This window comes from Vipera berus, assembly GCF_964194415.1.
Source record: "Vipera berus genome assembly, chromosome: 2".
NCBI classification, from domain to species: Eukaryota; Metazoa; Chordata; class Lepidosauria; order Squamata; family Viperidae; genus Vipera; species Vipera berus.
This window is the reverse complement of record NC_138203.1, coordinates 202,903,495-202,927,887: the sequence shown is the minus strand read 5'-3', so window position 1 is coordinate 202,927,887 and position 24,393 is coordinate 202,903,495. Positions and strand designations below refer to the sequence as shown.

Genomic DNA, 24,393 nt, shown 5'->3' with positions numbered 1-24,393 from the left:
TAAAGGGGGGGAAATAAATAAATAAATAAATAAATAAATAAATAAATAAATAAATAAATAAATAAATCCTGTTGTAATTATAAATGTTGAGCCTGTTCAGGCAATCCTTTCCAGCCTAATTTTCTGTGTGCAGAAAGATTAAAACTTTATCTGAATTTTGCATAACTGTCTCTGACTCCTTCAAAATGCATATGTGTGTGTGTGGGGGGGGGGGTTTGAGGGAATTGCATTTATTGGTTTTATCGAAAAATATGCCTTGATCAATTAACCATAACATCAAATGACAATTTTATAAAAATGGCTACTGTATATGGTGATTTAAGTATTTATTATATGTACCTTGGATAATGCAGAAGCATGCTTGAAGATTTCCAGAGAAGGATCTGCAGGTTGATCACTTCTTTCATTATGCCTAGAAGCTGAAGAGACAACATTCAAACATATTTAGTGAAAAAAGAACTATTCTCTAATTTACAGATCAAAACTCTCTTTTATTTTATTTTATTTTATTATTTTAACGTTTTTATTTGGAATTTGCGCAATGTGCAATGTAGACCAATACATATTTTTACAATAAAATTAATGGAATCCAGGCACAAAATTTTCAACAATGCTGCTGGATCAGTACCTTGTCCGGGTAAGCAAACACCCAAATTGTCCATAATAGATTACAGACTACATAATAGCTGCACCCTGATGTCCGCCTTTTAATAGTATTTCTGAGTCAGTCACTAATCCACTCAGCAAGGCCTACCATAATAACAACTTGTTCCCAGGGTTTCAGCTGGAAGTCTTATCCAGATGTATCCTGCTGATTTGGGACAGATAGAAAAGGCAGATAACTATTTCCTAACCTGATGCCTATCCTTCAGAGGAAGCTACAATTCCTTTAGTGTCAGCCTGCTGGCTGCAGAAAGTTGTAATCCCAATATCACAGAGTTGATTTTCATTAGTGAACATAAATCGCTCTGTTCAAGAATTTGGATTTTTTTAGTCTACCTTTTCAACCAAATGGAAGGTTTGCAGCTGTACTCTCCAGCTTGAAAGAGTATCAAAAGGAGCTGGCAGCTTTGAGAGCAGGAAAAGGGATTGTCATAAAGTAGATAAGAGTAACATTAGAGTTTGAATAGCAAATGATATTATTTAGAAGTTAAGCCCTGATCTTTTTGTTGGCCCTCTCCATGCCCCTCTCCACAAATCAGCAGAGGTACAAAACTAAAGCCATATTAGAATTCAAATAGAATAAGCTACAAGTCGAGGAGAGAGCTTTCAAGAGAGAGTTTGCTAAAGGCCATTATGAAAACAGATAGTGTATAAAAATGCCTTGGGAGGGAGCAGAATCACCAATAAGCTGTGTGGAATTGCTTTGTGTGAAAGGCAAGGTTCCTGATCAAAGGCAAGGTTGCTCTTCCCCCCCCCCCAATCAACTAATTTCTGTCTGGCAAGATTCTTTGTTCCAAATAAGGTTACAGGAAGGGATGCAGATGATGTATGTAACCAACTTGAGCAAATCACTTGCTTGCTTGTAAACTTTTGTATACATCCTGTGATCATAGTTCCATTCAAATAGTTTTAGAGCACTCTTCAGCTGTTATTTTGCAGTTCACTGGGGTTAAGAAAAAGTTCCCCTATACTTGATTGTGATTTTTGAAAAACTATGGATGTAGCCTCTGAGCAACTTCTGTGTGGGATTCTGGGCTCATGAGCATCTTAAGTTTGAAACCCTTATACTAGTCTCAATCTTACCACTCAACGTGTGACAGCAGAGACAGAATTCCACATGTAAGGATGTTATTGTGAATTGTCAGTTTGATTTTGGCATATTTTACTTTTGCCAGTGCCAAATGTTGAATGGAAAAAGTAAATGATTTCTGAACTATATGTAGAATCATTTTTTTTCCTCCTAAATATGTTCTTCTGATCCCCATGAAAGAGATTCCAAGAAGCAGATAGAACCCTGTCCACATTCCACCATATCTACCCTCCACAGAGACCAATACAAAAAAGTAGGCATCCTCATCCACTACTGACCTGGAGGATACCTCTGCGCATCCATGGAAGAATGTACAATTGTTGTCAAAGGAAATGATTCACCATATTTTGTGAACCCGCTTTCCCTTTTTCCTCCCAAAGCACAAAGAAGTTATTTGTTATCTTGCTCCGAGAAAACCAGCACACACTTTAAAATGTGTATGCTTTGTTTGCATGCCTTTAAAAAAAAACAACAGAAGTGCTAATGGTTCTCTGGAAGATGAGGATCACCTGCTTGTTTCCTTCTGTGCAGGAAATGAACTTCCTTTCTACATAGGAATTCACTGGTGTTCCATAATAATAGCGTGACTTTAACTACTTAGGAAAGAGAAGCAAATCTAGGGGAAAATATGTTCTGCTTGAACTCAAGCTGACCTACCTGGGGATTGTAAGATACTATTTACTGCATAAATCACACCATTGGTGGCCATAATATCAGCTTCGGCAACAGGCATCTTGTTGACGTTTATTATGTGGTTTCTCTGAAGCAGAAAAAGTAGAGATAAAGTGTCAAAAAAGTATGAAGAATTGAAATGACAGATGACACATTTGCAAAAATCTAATGTAATATATAAGAAAGAGTCTAATATTTATATGGGCAGTTTTTTGTTTTTGTTTTTTTAAAAAATAAGGTTGCTTGTGCTATTGACTGGTTTCGGATATTTTAGTCTCACAAATAAAAGCTGGAATAGGCTATGTTTCAAAGAAGTACAGTGTCAGTGATATACATGTTTTTCTTTGCACAGATGCTGGGTGGGGCTATGGAAACTTGGCCGGAAATAGGTACTCAGTGACAGAGCTCTTTGGGTGATTCTGGGCCAATCACAATCTACCGATAGAGTAGAATATTTGTAGCTCGGGGTTGAAATGAGGTGTCTTTGGTGATCTTTGAGCTTCACTGTTTTCTAGCAGATGTTTCAATCTACCTGTCAGTGTACTAGTGATGTTACCTGGTTTGGGTAATGAAATGTCTGCAAGAAAACAGCCAAGTCAGAGAAACCAAGGACCTCTCAATCACAATCTCTTATCACTGGTTTTGCCTTGAGCTCTAAAGGGAAAGGTAAGGTAAAATATAGTAATAATACTGTCTTAAGAAAAGTTCTGCTTTGCCACACCAGTATAAACCCATTCTGTAGCCCTGGCCTGAAGTGAGAAATGGAGTAATTAGTGTTTGTATAGTGTGCATGCCCACGCACACGCACACACACAGACACACACACCTGGATTGGGCTGTGGGTTTTTATTGTTGAACTACTCTTTCTCAAACACAGAATTTACAAAAAACATTAAAAAGTACAGAGCTGTTTAATGTCTTTAGATCAGTAGCACTAAAACTCAATTATCTGAAACTATGTAGGAGAATCTTATTTTAGTGCCATTCTCCATAACATACAAATAAAAGTTTGTCTAAACCTTGTTAAGTAACTAACACAATATAAAAAATAGTTGTCATTCCCAACCATCCAGCAGGACTTGCTTTGAGACTACGTGACAGGAAGAATGAGAACAGTGGAAGGGAAAATCAACACTAATCTTCAGTAATAAAGACAACGTTCACTGGGAAAGAAAACAGATTTTCCCCCAACATTAGACTTTAATAGTTTTATTTCTTGAGGCTCCATCTGGCAACCTCCAATCTGCTAAATCCTGATGGCCTTTTTTTAAAAAAAAATTAAGATGATATAAATTTAGTACCTGTTCTTTAAACTGCATTAGGGCAGATTGAGCTACCATAAAAAAATTTTTTTTAAAAAAAAAGGGAGGGAGAGGCCATAAACTTACAGAGCTGACTTCCAGTTTATCACCCTGCAGAGACTTGATTCTTATAACAGCACCAACTGCTCCACTCACTAAAATTTCATCCCCAATGTGGTACTTCAGGATGTTGGCAAGTTCTTTTGCATTACCTAGGACAGGAAGGAAAGGGAAGAGGAGACCAATAATATTTCAGGATTACAGCTTATTTCCCATGTTCCATGGTATCTAAGAAAGAAAACACAATGTCATGCTGGCAGTGTTCATAAGGAGAAAAAATATAAAAAGTGTTCCCTTTACATTAAACTAAGCAGCTGTTTCCTCATCTAGTATTCCTATCAAGATTCCCCTAGCCTAGACAATCATAGCAACTCCTTCGACCTAATAAAGTGTTTCACACTCTGCAGCTGGAGCAGTTTGTGCAACAGCAGGAGAGATACTGTGCCCCAAACAGAAAAAAACACATTTCTTCAGGTTAGCTCAAAAAGTACAAAAAGACTTGAATTTTGGGAAACCTATAAAAGAGGCCAAATTGGGCTCTCCTTTTAGATCAGATGCTGGCTTGGCAAAACACCTGCCTTGCTATTTTGTTTCTGTCACATTGACATACCTGGCTGCTATTTCCTGTTCTTTCCATATTTCTTAAATAAAAGAGAATAGCCACACATATTGACACTGACTCCTTACATCTAGTGTATAAAATAGCTTTCTGGCAAAAGCTTCTAAATGTGGCCAAAAAACAGCTGGAAGATTGAGAGCAACCCTTTTTTTTTTGAAAAGGTAAAACTGAATCTCAAATAGAAGTTGATAAAGTCTAAAAAATATATAATTCATTCCCCCTGAACCAAAGACTGGTAAACATGGAACTATATTTAGCATGAAAGAGATCTTTGATCTCTGACAAAATGTTGGGCTCAGAAGTAATGACTGAAAATGTATAATTACTGAATTATCTGGACACTGTGAATTTGAGGAGGATAATAATGGTTTAGCTTTCATGAAGATTTATTTATTTATTTATTTAGCGTATGGCTGGTCACACACAGAATTAAAAGCACTTCATATTTACAAGTTAGAACAGTTAAAACATTTTTTTTTAAAAAAGAAGCAATTATAAAACCTAAGAGGAAAACAGAAATAACATTTCAGAGTTTAATGTCGAGTTTGGAGATCCAGTCAGTAGCTGCCGTTGTTACGCAGAGGAAGTCCTTAAAATCTCCTGGGTATCTTCTGTTAGTGCATTCCCTCACTATATGTTGGATAGTCTGTCGGGGAGCCCCGCAATCACATTGTGCTGAAGGTGTCTTTCCCCATTTATACAGAGAATCAGCACACACCCCATGAGTCGTTCTAATTCTATTGTATGTCACCCATATGTGTCGGGGTAGATTAAATCCTGGAGGTATACTATTAGGATTAATATGCTCAGAAATATCTTGGGAGGTATAGCTACTCCATGCTTCCATCCACTTTTGTATAGTGCTCTGATGTTCGGCCAGCAGCTTAAGCGCTGTGAGGAGTGGTGGATTTCTTGACTTTAATCGACATCTTAAGAGATCAGAGGTATAGGCATGAATGGGTAGAGAGGAGTTTAGCAGGATCTTACTATACTCCCGAATGAGAGCTTCTTGTCGTCATACGTGCGGGGGAAGTATGTGGCTAAGAACTGGTAGCCAGTGAATAGGTGTAGATTTTATGCACCCAGTAATTAATCTCATCGTATGGTTGAGTTGAACATCAACAAGTCTTGTATGTGAGCTGTTTATCCATACAGGTGCGCAGTATTCCGCTACAGAGTAGCAAAGCCCAAGGGCTGTGCATCGAAGAGTTGGAGCTGAAGCTCCCCAAGTTGTTCCGCATAGTTTTTGCAGAATGTTGTTTCTGCTGTTAACCTTGGCAGCCATATTCTGAATATGTTTTTTAAAAGACAGGGTCCTGTCTAAGGTGACCCCCAGATATTTTGGAGTTGCCTCATATGGGAGCAATTTGTTATTTAGGTATACATTGAGTTCTCTTTTTGCCAGTTTATTATTAAGGTGGAAACATGATGTGACTGTCTTACTTACGCTTGGGATTAACCTCCATTGGTGGAAGTATGTGCTCAGAGTTGTAAGGTCAGCTGTAAGTACACCTTCTGTAACTTCGATGTCCTTGTAGCTATATGCTAATGTCAAGTCATCAGCGTAAGAGAACTTTGTTGATAGCGTGGGTGGTATATCGGAAATATATAAGTTGTATAAGGATGGGGCCAATACAGAGCCCTGAGGGAGTCCATTATTCAGATGTCTTTGCTTACTAATTTTATTGCCCATGATGACTTGAAAGGTCCTTGCTGAGAGTATGTTATTTATTAGGCGGCCCATGGTCCTACAAGGGACAGTGTGGAGGAATTTGCTTAATAGACCATCCCTCCACACTGTATCGTATGCTGCTGTGAGATCCACAAATACAACAGATGTTTTCAATTTATTCTGATAGCTGCTTTCAATGTGGCTAGTAAGACTAAGGACTTGATCGGCACAGCTCCGATAAGATCTAAACCCAGCCTGTTCAATCGGTATTTGTTCGTTAATTTTCTGTCCAATTCTGTTAAGTATCAACCTTTCAAGTATCTTCTTCCTGAAGATACAATGTTAAGATCTTGAGGTACAGAAGCAATAAGAGGTAGTTATTTTACAAAACCATCTATATCACATTTACATTGCTAATATGTTTAGCTATGATTATCAGATTGTTTGATTCAGCCATACAAGCCAATCAAAATCCAGTGGCCCCAGCTCCTCTCAAAGTACCACATGGCCAATCAGAAATTTGCAATTCTATGGACCAGCTTATTTCACAGAATTTTGCTGTCCACAGCTGAGAATGAAGCCTAACTGAATGTATAGGTAATTTGATCACTGCTCTTATCTTGGAATTATATAGGTAATCCTCACAATCGCAACTGAGTCCAAAATTTCTGTTGCTAAGTGAGACAGTTGTTAAGTGAAATTTGCCCTATTTTACAACCTTTACTGCCACAGTTGTTAAGTGAATCACTGCAATTGTTAAGTTATAAACTGGTTGTTAAGTGACTCTGGCTTCCCCCGTTGACTTTGCTTGTCAGAATGAGTCAGCTGCCAAGCATTTGAATTTTGATCATGTGATAATGGGGGATGTTGCAATGGTAGTGAGTGTGAAAAATATCATAAGTCACTTTTTTCAGTGCCATTATTACATCAAATGGTCACTATAACTTTTCCTCCTCTTACATAAGTCTGTTTGTCTTCTGTATTTTCCTATCTATGACTGATCACTTTCAGAAAGAGTAAACTAAACATTTGCTTAGAAAACACAAGAACATTTTGACTGTTCTGGGATGTTTCAGCATCACAACTGCTTATAGTAGCTGCCAATCAAATATAAAGTATTTTTAAACAGTAGAACAAATATGCAGAAATGCTGCTGTAAGAATTTACAGTATAAGGGATAGTAAGCGCTCATAAGTAGATGTCTGCTTTACTACAATGTCTCAAAATTAGTTTCAATAAATAAAATATACATTCATATTATTTCAAAGGCATAATAAGATTTCACTGCACCAGCCTGAATGCTTCATTATTTGCACAAAAATGAAAAATATTCATATGTCATTTCCTAATATGGCTTCATATTATTTTCAAGTGACCATTTCAGCTAATAGGTATGTTACTATATTGAACTTATATGTTTTTGATCATATTATTACTAGAAAATATACTGTATGAATTGTGACTGGAATTTAGGATGACTTCACAATCAGTATATGCACATATAGTCTATGCTTCAGCAGGTGAATCAATTCTATTAATGGATCTGGCTCTGTTGCAGGAAAATGTTACTAGATATATTCATGAGTAATAGTGAAAATATAACTTCAGTTGAATTATTTTCCTTCTTACGAGAAGAAGGAAAAATACGTCAGATTTTAGAATTTTAAATAAATACTAATGCAACAAAGAGTAATAGAGTACCTTAACTTGTAAAACCCTCAGTCCATGTTTTAAAATAATAATCGTAGAAGTAAAGTTGGAAGGGACCTTGGAGGTCATCTAGTCCAACCCCCTGCACAGGCAGGAAACCCTATACCATTTCAGACAAATGGCTGTCCAGTCTCTTCTTAAAAACTTCCAGTGTTGGAGCATTCACAGCTTCTGGAGGCAGGTTGTTCCACTGGTTAATTGTTCTAACTGTCAGGAAATTTCTCCTTAGTTCTAGGTTGCTTCTCTCCTTCATTAGTTTCCATCCATTACTTCTTGTCCTCCCTTGTCCTCTCTGCTTTGGAGAATAGCTTGACTCCCTCTTTTTTGTGGCAGCCCCTGAGATATTAGAACACTGCTATCATGTCACCCCTCGTCCTTCTCTTCATTAAACTAGACATACCCAATTCCAGCAGCCGTTCCTTATATGTTTTAGCCTCCAGACCTCTAATCATCTTTGTTACTCTTCTCTGTACTCTTTCCAGAGTCTCAACATCTTTTTTACATCATGGTGACCAAAACTGGATGCAGTATTCCAAGTGTGGCCTTACCAAGGCATTGTAAAGTGGTATTAATATTTCATGTGATCTTGATTCTATCCCTCTGTTAATGCAGCCTAGCACTGTGTTGGCTTTTTTGGCAGCTGCAGCACACTGCTGGCTCATATTTACGGTAAGTGATTGTTCACTAGGAGTCCGAAATCCCTCTCACAGTTGTCTTCCTTCCTTCCCTCCTCTCTCTCTCTCTCTCTCTCTCTCTCTCTCTCTCTCTCTCTCTCTCTCTCTCTCTCTCTCTCTCTCTCTCTCTCTCTCTCTCAATAAGCAAACAATCAGGGCTCTGACTGTTACTACTATTGAGCAATTACCCCCTATACTATACCTGTACATTTGGTTTTTCTTGCCTAAATGCAGAACCTTACTTTTTTCACCATTGAATTTCATTTTGTTAGATAGCGCCCAGTGTTCAAGTCTGTCCAGATCCTCCTGTATCTTAAGCCTATCTTCTGGAGTATTGGCTATTCCTGCCAGCTTGGTGTCGTCTGCAGATTTGATGAGTTCCCCATCTATCCCCTCGTCCAAATCGTTGATGAAGATGTTGAAGAGCACTGGGCCCAGGACAGAGCCCTGGGGCACCCCACTACACACTTCCCTCCATGTAGATGCGGTTCCATTGAGGACCACATGCTGAGTATGGCCAGGCAGCCAGCTCCGAATCCATCTGGTGGTGATGCTGTCTAACCCACATTTTTCTATCTTATTAAGTAGTAGTTTGTGAACTACTTTATCAAATGCCTTACTGAAGTCCAAGTAAATTATATCCACAGCATTCCTCTGATCCACTAATTTTGTCACTTGGTCAAAGAATGCAATAAGATTTGCCTGGCATGATCTGTTTTTGACAAACCCATGTTGGCTTTTAGTAATGACTTTGTTTGCCTCTAGGCGCTTGCTGATTTGTTGTTTGATTATCTTTTCCAGAATCTTCCCAGGTATTGAGGTCAGGCTGATAGGTCTGTAATTTCCTGGATCCATTTTTTTCCTTTTTTGAAAATGGGAACTACATCAGCTCTTTTCCAGGCTTTGGTAGTTCCCCAGTGTTCCAGGATCTTTGAAAAATATAGTTGAGTGGTTCTGAGATCACATCTACCAGTTCCTTGAGAACCTTGGGGTGTAATCCATCTGGTCCTGGTGATTTGAACTCGTCTAGGCTGGACAGGTGCTCACTTACCATTTTCTTGCCTATCTTAACTTGTGTTTCTATTCTGTTTTTTATGGCACTATTTTTGATAGGTTGGTCTGTTTTTTCCCTTTGTGTAAAGACAGATGCAAAAAATGAATTAAATAGTTCTGCTTTCTCCCTGTTGCTTGTCACCTTCTTGCCACTTTCACCCACTAATGGACCAATCATTTCCTTCACTTTTTTCTTGTTTTTTACATGTTGAAAGAAGCTTTTTTTTTGTTATTTTTGACTTTGGTCGCAAGCCTTAGTTCATTTTGAGCCTTAGCTTTCCTCACTTCATCTTTGCAGGCTCGGGCTATTTGCTGTTATTCTGACTTAGTTATGTGCCCCTCTTTCTACTTTCTATACTTGTCCTTTTTATCTTTCAATTTATCAGAGAGTTCTTTATGCAGCCATGTTGGTTACTTTTGAGAGATGTTATTTTTCCTCTTTGTTCGTATTGTGCTAGACTGAGTTTTTATTATGTCACTTTTCAAAATTTCCCAAGCTTCTTGAATTGTTTTCCCCTTTAGGATTCTCATTCATGGAATCTTTCCCAAGGTCTCTCTAAGTTTATTGAAATTAGCTCTCTTAAAGTCCAAGACTATAGTTTGACTGTATTGTATTGCTTGTGCTTCCATAATGTTGAATTCCAATATTGCATGATCACTTCCTCCCAAGGTTCCTGTGGCTTCAACACCTTTTATCATTTCATCTCTGTTAGTGAGAATTAGATCCAAAATGGCTAATCCCCATTCCCTTCTCTATTTTTGGGTGACAAAGCTGTCTGTTAGGTTTGCCAGGAATCTGTTTGGCCTTCCACTTAGTGCAGAGTTTGTCTCCCAGTTGATGTCAGGGTAGTTAAAGTCCCCCATTACATTATTTTAGTCTAATAATATTTCTGAACACAATTTTTTTACTAATATATCAAAGAGAAGGTGTGCATTTTTGAGGCTGAAAATCAAATATTGGAAGTTTACTGGAAGGCTAAGAATAGGTAGTATAAATATAATTGATCAATAAGAACTTAGAGGTTACCCATAAGTCTGTTCAGCTCCCTCTGAGGCATGGCTTGAAAAGCTTCATTTGTCGGTGCAAACACTGTGAAGGATCTTGGCCTATTCAGTGTTTCAGTTAGGCCTGCAGATTGGATGGCAGCCACTAGGGTACTGTAAAAAAAAATCACAAACGAACAGAAATCCTTGGTTAACAATTATAAGTTTCCAAAGGCAGTAGAAAATATCACAGCTACAATGCAGTGGCCCCAATTGCTACTTGAAGTTTTTCTTCATTCATTTTATTGTCAGAGTTCATATACCTGTAATTAATTGTTGAAATGGAGCAAAGTGCTTAAGGAGAATTAACAATGACCTTTAAGCTAAGACTTCCCTGCAGATTGGTTGTTTTATTTTTTTGAGAAGACTGATTTACAGAGACTTTTACCTTTTGCAGTTCACAAACTGCTAGAACAAAAGCATCTGGCAAATTTGCTGGAGGTGTCAGAGATTCAAAAAGGATTCAATGAGCATTCTTGGTTAACTCCAGGGAAGTCTACATAAGCTTTAAAAGATGTTGTTGTTGTTGTTGTTAGCTGCGAAGTCGTGTCCGACCCATCGCGACCCTATGGACAACATTCCTCCAGGCCTTCCTGTCTTCTACCATCTTCTGGAGTCCATTTAAGCTCACGCCTACTGCTTCAGTGACTCCATCCAGCCACCTCATTCTCTGTCGTCCCCTTCTTCTATTGCCCTCGATCTTTCCCAGCATTAGGCTCTTCTCCAGTGAGTCCTTCCTTCTCATTAGGTGGCCAAAGTATTTGAGTTTTAGCTTCAGGATCTGGCCTTCTAAAGAGCAGTCAGGATTGATCTCCTCTAGGACTGACCGGTTTGATCGCCTTGCAGTCCAAGGGACTCGCAGGAGTCTTCTCCAGCACCATAGTTCAAAGGCCTCAATTCTTTGGCGCTCAGCCTTTCTTATGGTCCAACTTTCACTGCCATACATTGCAACTGGGAAGACCATAGCCTTGACTATACGCACTTTTGTTGACAGGGTGATGTCTCTGCTTTTTAGTGTGCTGTCTAGATTTGCCAGCACACTAAATTTGCCAGCACACTTGCTAGATTTAAAAGATATATATATAATAATATAGCAGCTTTGACTCCAACATCAAAGTTCTGTCTTTTTTTATGTATGCTGATGTACATAAAAAAATGATGGGTCTTAGACCGTGTGGTTGTGACCACTCTCTTGACTTCTTGACTGCTCATAAAGATGTCACTGGTTGACTTCCTGTCTAAACACTGTGAAAATAGGGTTTTTTAAGGCTGAATGTAAACCTGAAAAACCGAACATATTTTACAAAGCAAAGTTTTAAAAAAGCAAAAAACGAACCCCTAAGAACCCCACCTTCTATGGATCTTCCCTTAGCATAGGTCTATGGACAGCTGATAGGACAACAGGGAGAAAGGGAGGGGGGAGTTATACTATATTTCATATTTCTATCCAGCTGTTTCCCTCCCTTGTACACACACTTGTGAAAGCTAACTCAAGGGTCAAAGCTTCTTTGTGTTAATCAGTTTGAAGAGGCGAGGCATAGGAAGATGTAGGAACCATACACAGATATCCTATTTCCCTTTGCTGTCATAGGACACAACCTTGTATGTAAGTTTAACAGGTAGCAATAGGTTTGGTAAGCTTACTGTTATCTTTCTGCAAATATCCATCCTCAAATAGAGAAGGATTACAACTCTGGGTTATAAGTATGTGCCAATGTTTTAACACAACAAATGTCATGTAGGACTGCATTAGGTGCATTAGAAGAGATGAAACATTCCTCTCAGAAACTTTGGAACATCACTACCAGTCAATAGAGATAACAATGTATCAGGTGAGCCACTAATCTTACACAGTTAAAAATAACTTATGTAGCCTGCTTTTTCTTTTTTTTAATATATAAGAGGAACACATACAGGTAGTCCTTAACCTACGACCATAATGGAGCCCAAATTTCTATTGCTAAGTGAGACAATTATTGAGTAAATTTTGCCCCATTTTACGACCTTTCTTGCCACATTTGTTAAGCAAATGTGTTAAGCAAATCACTGCAGTTGTTAAATTAGTAACACGGTTGTAAAATGAATCTGGCTTTCCTATTCACTTTGCTTGTCAAAGGGGTCGCAAAAGGTGATCACGTGACCCTGGGGACTCTGTATTTGTCATAAATATGAGTCAGTTTCCACGTGTCTGGATTTTGATCACGTCACCATGGGGATGCCACAACGGTCATCAAGTGTGAAAAACGGTCATAAGTCCACTTTTTTCAGTGCCGCTGTACTTTTGAATGATCACTAAATGGACTGTGGTTAAGTGGAGGACTGCCTATATTCAAAACATAAGTATATGTTTTAAAATATAGAAGCAATTAGCATCTCCAAACAATCCTTACAGAAGCCAAATGATTTTTCCTACTCTACTGCTTGTACGATATTAAAGGTAAAGGTAAAGGTTCCCCTGCACATGCATGCTAGTTGTTTCCAACTCTAGGGGCCAGTGCTCATCTCTGTTTCAAAGCCAAAGAGCCAGCGCTTGTCTGAGGATGACTCTGTGGTCATGTGGCCGGCATGACTAGATGCCAAAGGCGCACGGAACGCTGTTACCTTCCCACCGTAGTGGTCCCTATTTTTCTACTTGCATTTTTATGTGCTTTTCAACTGCTAGGTTGGCAGAAGCTGGGACGAGTAACAGGTGCTCACTTTGTTATGCGGCACTTGGGATTCGACCCGCCAAACTGCCATCTGATCGACAAGCTCAGCGTCCTAACCCACTGATCCACTGCGTCCCTTTGTACAATATTAGTAAGAAGTAAAACTATTACCTGAACCGATCATCTGCTTTGAGCACATCCATAACAGTTCCTGTAGGGGGACTGAGCATCTTGTCCATAGCAAACAAGGTGCCAAATCTTCCTCTCTTGTCATGAGCAGCAATGCAGGCATTTTCTATGCAGAGATTCTACAAGAGGGATTGCATCGTAATAAATTTGGAATGTGCAACATTTTACTATGTTTGGTCCCTAATCAGGACCAAACACAACCCCCTCCCCATTACTTATCTAAATCACATGAATACATGAAGATAAATATCCCCCCCTCTACTTGCACCACACTATGGGTTTTTAAAATAGGCTGTGAAGAAGCCACAAACTTCTAGAAGAAAATGGTGAAGTGAGAAACAATACAAAAGGAAATCCATTATGTCTCCACTCTTAAGAAAGAGGCTTGACATACATTAGCTCCCAGTTGCATTCTGCTGAACAATTCTACATTGTTTGAAAAAGTTTTCCAGCGAAAAGAAAAGACAAAAATAAGTTGCTCTTCTTTTTTGAATCAGGAACAGAGTGTGTCTTCTACAACAGATAAATTATTGGAGGTGGAATAGAAAGGTTGATATCCAAATCCTTGCTCTACTACAAAATCCTTAGATGCAACCAATCTTAGAGAACTATTGAGAAGATAGACCTGGAATATCTTTATATGTGATACCAAGAATATTTGAGTGAAAGTTGTAATCTGCAGCCTGCAGGCATACTGTAGTAAGAAAGTGACATCTTAGTTGGGTACTGTATATGTTTAAAAACTATCATAAGATATTATGACTTAAATATCAAACTAGCGGTAATTATTAAAGAGAAACATACATTGCGGTACACAAATACTCTCAGTTCTTTGCCACCCAAAGTTTCTAGCTTCTGTCCATGGAAAAGGTATTTAGAAGAAAGCTGCTCTTTAATTATATGATTTTGAAGCAAATTTCTGTTTGCTGAAGGACTGTGATCTGCAGAAAAAAACCACAAAAACCATTATTCATACATTCAGATCAGCAGACAGTCAATTACTTTCATTTTAAAATACATCCAGACAGAAGCATCCATAGGAGATGACAAAGGGGGGAAATTTTAAAAGCAGTGCTACAATGCAAGTTCTGCCCTTGTGTATGTGCATTGTGACTTTGCACATACATATCAAAGGGCATATATTGTGACATTGCAATAGTGCTTTCGTCTTTTGACCAACCCTGTGCATGCCTCTGCAAGAAGAGGTCATAGAAACAACATCAGCATTTCCTCCATCTTTCTCTCTCCCTCTTTTTCTGAGATATTCTAAGCAATGAAGAACATTGCATTTTTCAGACTATTCACAGCAGAAATCTCACAATTTTCTATCTACTCCTCCCCACCTACTTTCAGTTCCTCCTATATTGTTACCAAGTAGATATTCTTAAAAAAAATCACTCTGGGTTTTGGCGAGCATGTTGATGGTGGTATAAAAACCCAAATACTTGGGGGACTTCACAGATCAGCCTTTCTGTTGTGATGGCCTCCAGATATGTTGAACTGACATTCTCCAATCTCCTGGCCAATTTATTTTATTTATTGCTTACTTATAGTACTTTTATGCTACACAATTTGGTCAGAGTTTATGCCAATAGCTTAGAACATATCCACTCCATCTGGAAGCATTTACTGGCATGCACTAAACCCCACTTTGATATGATATAATTATATGCTGAGGATATTTCGGATGCTGTCTACACTATTTTATCCTCTTTCCCCCAGTTTTCTGCCCCACTGCTCTGACAGCTGATCAGCAATCTATTTTAGCATAATAGATGTGCACTGGGTCACTTTTAAAACTTTACAATTTAACACTTTGACTGTCTTATGTATTTGTGACATTGTTTTAGCTAGCTAAGAATCAGCTTTAGGGGAAAAAATGTGTGTGTTTGTGTGTGTGTAACTTTTATAAATCTTGAATTCCAGCAAAAAAAAAGAGTAGGATTGGATATTGTTTTGTAATGCAATCCTACTAATTAAAAAATATTCTTAGCAGTTAATTCAAGCAGAAGGCACATCCAGAGGCACAATTCCAGGCATAGGAATCGGGATGGGCTTTCCTCCTCTCCCTCCATTTCAGCTTGTTGATTGGACATGAGGCACTAATGACAAACAGATCCCACTGTATAAAAGTTCAAGTATACAAACCTTTGTAGAAAGAATTGATGGGAGCCAGGACTGTCAAATGCTCATTCCCAGTAAGATGTGAACCGAGACCAACTTGTCTAAAAAGGTCAATAGATGTCGAAAGATCGGATTCCTTACCCAGCTCCAGCAGAGTTTTCGCTTCAATTAAAATAACAACAGATTTCAAAATGGATTTCATAATTATTATACAGAGTAAAATGATGAAGAAGCAGGTACTTGTACTTGTTAAAACTAAAACGTTTAATCATATTTAAGCATGCTTAGTGAATTCAACAGGGCATTGCTTTCTGTTTATTCAATTTTTATAGCTGCCCTCTCAGTCTATGACTCTGGACATCTTATAATTCAGAAAATACTACATTACAATTAAAGATTCTAAAAACATTTTAAAATAATAAAAATATCCAGATATGTGGGAGCAAGATATTTGGCCAGTTAGAAATACAGCCAGGAAAGAGAGCCCTTCACACATTCAGCACCCTAGGCACAGGAACATAGCCAGGTTTTTAGGGCCTTATGAAAGACTAACAAGGTTGGGGCCACCCTAAGAAAGATATTCCATAGAACAGGGCTCACTGTGGAAAAAGCTTGGGTTTTGGTCCCTATCAGCTGACACTCTTTGGCTGACATGATCTGCAGCATGCCCATTCTACTTGATCTGGTTGGGTGGGTAGAGATTCTTGGAAAAAGGAATCCCTCAAGGAATCCCATGACTAATTTTGTCATGACTAATTCCACTGATTTCAATGAATGTAATCTAGGCTTAATTAAATTTGTATCAAAACAGTTTCAAGCTTATTCAAAAACAAATTCTTCACTTTTTTAGTTTCTTCCATGCTTCATTTAAACAAAAAGAATTATTGCCCTTCCATATTTTCCCAATTTTTAACTTCATTTTAGAAGTATACACACACAGACACACACACACACACACACACACACACAAATGAATTAAAACATCTTCCTAATCATACCCAACCCTTGTCAGTGTGAAAATATCTAGTTTTAGCCTGATTGTCTCTTGCCAATTTTCATAGTTGTCTCTGCCTAAAAGGTAATTAGCATTTTTTTAACAATTCCAATCACTTCTCAAAAGTGTAGGCAACATGCAAGGATTAGAATCTTTATAACAAGGAAGCATACATTATAGCATGGACTATGTGCAATTTCCATTGTCCCATTTCATGCATTCATTTTAAATGGGAAAAGATGACTAGTTCCATAAACCATGGAGGAGGAGGAGGAGGAGGAGGAGGAGGAGGAGGAGGAGGAGGAGGAGGAGGAGGAGGAGGAGGAGGAGGAGGAAGTTTACCAGAGTCTGGGATGAGAAGTTCATTGACCATGTGTATTACTCCATTTGTGGCCATTATATCCTTGTCAGCAATGATGGGCTTTCCATTGAGAGTCAGCTGATTGCCAGTACAGCTTACTTCCAACATATCACCCTCTAGGGTTTCCATGGATAAACCGGCAATAATAGCTTCAGCACACATAGCTGTTTTTAAGATGTGGTTGTTCAGCAGTGCTATGGGGAAATAGAACACAGTAAGCGAAATATTTTAGCTTGTACATCTCTTCTAGTGACTGGTAAGCCACGGAGTGAAAATTAAATAGTATTTTGAAACAACAGCAAGCTGACATGCTTAACATTTTTGCCTATGAATAGGCAAAATAGTCAAGCTAAATCAAATCTTGCAGCTTGCTCACTGCAGCTTTCTCTAATTTGATGCCCTCCTGATAAGTTGAGTCTACAGCTCCTACAATTATATCTGGAGGATGGGCTGAGGAAGGTGGGCTCCTAGTTTTAGTTCCTTGCATATCGATAAAGAGATGCTTGTAGCCTCCAGCTTGCCTGGTCATACAGGCAAATCAATTGCAAATACAATACTTAATGAAAAGGAAGGAGTTCTACTCGTCTGAGCCATTCAAGGAGGAATCAGTTGCTTGTTCCAAGCCCAACCATCTTATCATCATCATCATCATCATCATCATCATCATCATCATCATCATCATCTATAAATGGGGGGTGACTATTTGCACATTCTGTACCCATATCTCTAAGACAATGGTTCCCAACCTTTTCTATACCCCGCACCCCTAGATTGCTTCTGATATATTCTCGCACCCCTTACAAAAGTTTGAAAAAAAGCAATGAATTATGCTTATGCACTATAATTTTGAAACTTCTAAACCCAAGTTTTCGCACCTCCTGGAATATTGTCTCGCCCCCAGGGGGTACAAGCACCCCCAGTTGGGAACCCCTGCTCTAAGAGAACCCTGCCCAGTAGAGGTGAAATTCCTTTGTGGTCAAGGGATTGGAACAAGAATAGTGAGGGATAGAAACTTGTATATTGTAATAATATCATTATGTAGCCAGAGACTCCAATGCAGGCAGTCTCCAGGCTAGGAAAATCTGACTTATGAACAACCCAAACTTACTAATGGGTTGCCTATAACTAAAAATGACAGTCAGTGTTGGCCTACTTTGAGCCAATGAACCACATATGCTGCACAATGTTTTTATAAATCACTGAAGCTGTGTGTCTTTTAATATACTGCCTGTTTTCAGGAGTTTTCAGCAGTTCATGTAAACACTGCATAGCATCAGCAGTTTGTCAGCTGAAGGAAGGAAAACGCCATCTGTCATTTTTATTAATAGGCGGTCTATTCATAAATATGAGTTCCAACTTACATACAATTTCAAATTAAAGAGAATTAGAAAAAGAACCCAGGACCCATTCTTAACCCAGGACCTGCCTGTAGTCTTCAAATCCATTCTAAGCCTTCCTTGCTATTTACAAAAATATTTATTTGCTAAAAAGTGCTTCTATGGTATAATATAGTTTACATGTACAAAATCAGGTACATTTATTTCCTAAAGATAAGATGCTCTTACTAGATGCATTTATTCAGATCCTTGGCAAAACTGAGGATTGTTTCCCATTTTAAAGACAACTGGTCTAATTATACTATACTTTGGCTTTAGAAATGAATGAGTGTTATATATATATATATATATATATATATATATATATATATATATATATATATATATATATATATATATATATATATATATAAATGTTCGTTAAGCATTCAGAATACACTTGCTTAGTCCCAGACATGGGGCAAATCTTATTTCCTGTTTCAGCCTAGCCCAAGGCCATCTACAGGCAGTAGCTGACTGATGAGAACAAATACGTTTGAAATGATCATATCAGTCTCCCTTTATTCTTTGTTAGCAAGCCAAAAAATCTAAAAGTTCCCCCGCACATGTGTGCTAGTCGTTTCCGACTCTAGGGGCTGGTGCTCATCTCCGTTTCAAAGCCAAAGAGCCAGTGCTTGTCTGAGGACATCTCCGTGGTCATGTGGCTGGCATGACTAGACGCCAAAGGCGCACGAAAAACTGTTACCTTCCCACCGTAGTGGTCCCTATTTTTCTACTTGCATTTTTAGGTGCTTTCGAACTGCTAGGTCGGCAGAAGCTGGGACGAGTAACAGGCGCTCACACTCTGCTACGCGGCACTCGGGATTCGACCTGCCAAACTGCCGACCTTCTGATCGACAAGCTCAGCGTCCTAACCCACTGAGCCACCACGTCCCTTATATATATATATATATATATATATATATATATATATATATATATATATATATATATATATATATATATGGTCTTGGCGTATATTCGGGTCTTTTCCCATGTAAGATTGAGAGTCTTGGCGACGTTTCAATGAGGTCCCACTCATCATCTTCAGGCTGGTGTCTTCGGCTTCATGCTTGTGCGTTCAAAGTGTGATCGGAGCTGCCGTCTCTCTATAAATATTGGTGGGGTTGTGTGTGGTGCTGGCTTTGTTGCTGTAAGCGGGTTAGTTGGCTGCAAACAATAACTCCATCATCCAATCAGGATGTAACAACACAGCCAACCAACCTGCTTACAGCAACAAAGCCAGCATCACACACAACCCCACCAATATTTATAGAGAGACGGCAGCTCTGATCACACTTTGCTCGCATACATACATACATACATATACATACAATAATTAACACACACACATATGTATGTATGTATAAAACACAGCTTGCTATCACAGAGGTTCCTGAGGCCCATCTGATCATCAAATACATCATTTAACATGCTGATTGCTATTGTTCATCTTTTTTTCCCCATAGAAAGTGCTGACCATATTGCCCAGTTCCCCCTGCGTCTGCCTTCTTGGTAATGAGTCAGTGCTGACACAGCTTTCTCATGGTTTCCTCTCTCCACTCCTGTCTTAAAGTCAGCAGAAGAGTTGAAAAGGACCATCACCAAAGCAGTGACTCATGTAAACACAATACACCAAAAGACAAAATAGAGTTAGGAAGAACTACCACCATAGCAGAGAGTCATGCAAACTATTACTTCAGTCAGGTTCCCTTTCATTCCTATATAACTTGTTGATATAACAATTGAACAGAGAGAAAAAAGAGGCAACACTATCAAAGATTTTGCCTCTTTAAGCTCTAGATGGTGAGAACAGACATCTTGATTAGACTTTTATTAGATTTCAAAATAGGTGGCCCCATTCTTTATTTAGAACTTCTAGTTAAAACCCAAAGGCATTTTCATTTCTCCCAGTGAGTGAAAAGCCTAGAGATGATGTTCAGCCCATTTTTAAATAGGGAATGTTGCCTTAGGTTATAGATGACATGCACATAGGTGTATTTACATTCACACACACTATCTACACCCAAACATACATTACTTTCACTAAGTAGAAATACAATGCAATTTCGTTAGAAGTTTAAACAAGGTTTTCACCACACACACAAAAATCTATTGAATTTCATAACTGAGAAAGACCAACATTCTCCATGAACGATACATCAGATAAACTGATCTCAAACTATACATGCCTTTATAAGTTAATATTAATGCTTGTAACATTTAAAAACTTGATTAGTTTTCCCATACAAGTATTTATTTCTTATGAAAACAAGGACATCTTAAAAGAACGTGATTCAAAGGAAGATTCAGTTTTGCGAAGAGAATGTTGAAACATGATTTTATCTTTCTGAAAAAATGAATTATAATGAAAGCTAAATGGCCATTCCTAATCCTCAGGATAATATGTTATATCTCAATACAGTTCCTCTCACCTGTGACCATCATTTACTGTCTCACTGTAACTCAAGAGAATAAAGAGGAATTAACAGTAGTAAATTTCAAAAATACATATGGCTTCCATACAGACTCAAATCTCTGGTGAAAGCAACAGACTTTCTATTAATTAAAAATTATTATGGATAGACTGTGGTTATTTACCTTTTAGAGCTTCTGGGTCTCCCAGGATTCTGTTAAGTGTTTCTTTAGGAATCTTCTCAAAAGCTTCATTGGTTGGTGCTAATAATGTAAGCTGACCTTCACTGTCTAAAAGATTATTCAGACCGGCAGCTGCCACAGCAGCCTTTAAATAAATGGAAAAGAAAGAGAATTGATTACGTTAGAATAAATCTAATAAGGTTACCAATTACACAATTACACAAGAAAGTGATCTCACTTACCATTGGTGTAAGGAAATAAGACTGAGATCATTTGAGATGGGCTTACCCTAAGAGTTTCAAGAGTTTCTTCAATCTCTACAACTTGCAGGATACTGTTGGAAGTTGTAGAAATGACTTTGTCTATCAGATGGACTACTCCATTGGTAGCATGGTGGTCAGCCTTCAGTAATCTAGCACAGTTCACAGTCACAATCTGGGATTGGCAGGACAGGAATAAATGGAAATGAATATAAATATCTATATTGATTTGAAGGATGACACAACATAAGAAAGGTTATCATTAAAAGAGAATGAATCTCAAGATTGCTTGATCTGACAGAATATTTTGAAGAATCCGATAGATTTTACAAATAGCTATTTATAAATGAATAAATTCACTTTAATAAAAACTCATATAGTTAAAGACCAATAATTCAAATAACCTCTTTTTACTCAAACTTTTTTTTACTCGAAACACAAACATCTAAACACAAGACACTGAACTTAAAAAAACTGATGCATACATAATTCACTGCTTTTCCTTCATATAATTTATATTATATTCACCCTACATTTTGAAATAATAGAAACCTACCTATGTAGAGTAGAGGTCTTCACCCTTGTCTCTCAATGTAATTTAGCAGTCTCCTTTTAAATTATACATTATAATGAAAATATTACATGGCTGCAAGGAGATGTGAATAAAGGCAGGTAGGCTTAGTTTCTTTCAATCTTTGCATTCCAAAAAGTATGAGGAGTGCTGTATGTATTCATCATAATGGGTATGAGAAAATCTCTTTAAAGGGTTTCTTCATGGTAGAAACTCCAGGTAAAGACAATAATAAAAAGCCAGCCCTTCTGTAGTCTGCCTGTTTTGGTTATCATGCTGTAGAAAGCTAGTTTATATTAATATAACTGGCTCCATTATTAAGCCATCCCAAGTAGGAATGGAATAATCTTATCTTCATCCAGTCTACGTTAAGTCCATGCCCAGCTGTATTTGTACATTTACCAGATACTTACTCCATTTGGGTAATGATGAATCTTGAGATCAATATTCTGGTACATTGAAGGGAGAGAAAGCCCGTGTTTTAGCTCATCAGTTAGGACTCGTTTATTCACCATATGATATCGCAGAGCATTTAGCAGTTCAATATTGACATTGCTCACCAATGAATCCAACACTTCCTAAGATCAAGAAATCATATTAAAGAGTTGGCTGTTCTGAGCATCCTATGTACTTTACGTGACTATTTCTATCTGCTTTCTGCCTGTAGGAGGTGGGGAACTGTACTAGCTTCCCTAGAGTGAGAATTGAGAGCTTTGCCAGCAAAACAGCAGTTGCTATCTCAACATTTTTTCTTAACAGAAAATTTTCTTATATCTGCTTCCTTTTCCAACTTGATGTATTAAAGTACAACTACCCTAATTCTCAGTTATCATGGCTAATGACAGAATAATTTGGAGGCACTATGTTGAGGTGGCTTACCCTTGTGAAAAGAAATTCTGCCTTTCCAAGTAGGAAGGGGTACAGTAATAACTGTATATTCAGCCCAGAGCAACAATGTTCACAGAATTTTGTTGCTTTCATTAGAATGATGAAAAAACTGATAGCAGCATTATGCCACAAGCTCTTACATTTTGAATCAGATGTGCAACACTGCAACAGGTGTACGAAAGGGGGAAAGCTTGTGAAGTGATACCACAACACTGCTTTAGTTAATCTGATGTCCCTGTCCCTCTGCAGAAGACACTGGCTCTCCTACATTCTTTTGCAGTCTAACTTGATCTTAGCTTTCATGAGCCTGGAGTGGATATAGTTACAGCCGCATATTTGCTGCACATAAGTTACATAATTCCACCTAATCTCATATTGTTTAAAAAAATACGTCAGGCATATTTAAACAATATTTCTTATAAAGACAGAGCAAATGTTTCATTATACAGGCATGACTCTGGATCTAACCTCTTCACATTCTATTTATTCTTAGTTGTATTCATAATGATTGGTTATGATCCTGACATATCACATCAGGAATTCCATCCATATTGAGCAAAATGCAGCTGCCCTAGACTTACAGCAGGCAATGATGCCCAGGCCTCATTGGTGGGAGCAAAGATTGTGTAGCTGCCAGGCCCTGTGATTTCAGCACTCAGGTTAGAGCTGGCAGAATAGAGCTGAGTGGTAGAGGCTCCGACAATTCCAAGTGTCTCATAAAGATTGGCAAGTGGCAAAGCTGTTAAAAATAAAGAAGATTTTTTTCTTTAACAAAGGCATAGTAGATTCAGAACAAAATCTATTTTCTCTCTCTCCCTCCCACTCCCTCTCTCTCTCTCTCTCTGCCTCTCTCTCTCTTTTTTTCTTGTTCTCTTTCTGTGATGTCTTCAAGTCAGTATTGATTCCTGGTGACCGCCTGGACAAGTCCTTGTATTTTTCTTGACAAAAATTCAGAAGTGACTTAGCACTGCCTCCTTCTAGGACTGAGAGAGAGTGACTGGGCCAAAGTCATCCAGCTATGGCTTTGTGCCTAAGGTGCAACTAGAACTCCCAGTTTCTAGTCTCATGTCTTAAACACTATATCATACTGGCTCTCTGGTTAGGTTAGAGTCATTTCTCAATTAGAATAAAACAATTAAGCAATAATTAAGCAATAGGTTTGTTCTGAGAGTTAGTGAGGCCAATTGAAGTCAATAAAATAGATTAGACAGGATTCTTAGTTCTCAAAAAATAAGTAAGTCTAAATCCAACCCATTGAATTGATTCATTTTTTTCACATATTACAGTTCTTAGCACAGACCTAGAATTAGCTTGATTGGTGTTTTTAATCCAGAGACGGAAAAGAAAAACAAAAGTGGGAAATGGTATTTTGCATGAACATGGGTATAATTGTGTAGGCATACCATATTTGCTCTGCAAAAATCAAGATAACTATTAAGATGATAATACAGAAATCCCTCTTCTTCTATCTAGTGGTTATCTGGATTTTTGTGGACCAGATAATTAAATTAAAAATATTACTTTGTGGGTGGAGGGGCAGCAAGGAGAATGAGACTTCACTGTTTCCCATTCCATTGTTTTCCTACAATTTATTACTCTTTAAACATCCATTTGCAATTGCAGACACATTTGAAATTCCATAGAGAAGAAAACATGGGGTGGGAGGTAGGGAAGAGTAATGTATAGCAAGCAATTTTCAGGTTTCATTTTTCACTCCAGGCTGCTCTTCTGTGCCATAAGATAGATAAAAGATAGATAGATAGATAGATAGATAGATAGATAGATAGATAGATAGATAGATAGATAGATAGATAGATAGATAGATA

General features: G+C 38.0%; 1 protein-coding gene across 1 annotated transcript in view; it reads right to left on the bottom strand.

Moving 5' to 3' along the window:
• TGFBI (transforming growth factor beta induced) overlaps positions 1-24,393 on the bottom strand; it is a 56,046-nt gene that overhangs the window by 5,573 nt on the left and 26,080 nt on the right. The window contains exons 4-15 of the mRNA XM_081315614.1: positions 23,149-23,306; positions 22,093-22,257; positions 21,137-21,283; positions 20,852-20,993; positions 16,856-17,068; positions 15,544-15,681; positions 14,200-14,336; positions 13,378-13,514; positions 10,542-10,672; positions 3,814-3,938; positions 2,411-2,513; positions 340-419 (exon numbers count right to left, since the gene is read on the bottom strand). Of these exons, the coding sequence (XP_081171740.1) occupies positions 340-419; positions 2,411-2,513; positions 3,814-3,938; positions 10,542-10,672; positions 13,378-13,514; positions 14,200-14,336; positions 15,544-15,681; positions 16,856-17,068; positions 20,852-20,993; positions 21,137-21,283; positions 22,093-22,257; positions 23,149-23,306 (1,676 nt within the window). The remainder of the gene's footprint in view (positions 1-339; positions 420-2,410; positions 2,514-3,813; positions 3,939-10,541; positions 10,673-13,377; positions 13,515-14,199; positions 14,337-15,543; positions 15,682-16,855; positions 17,069-20,851; positions 20,994-21,136; positions 21,284-22,092; positions 22,258-23,148; positions 23,307-24,393) is intronic.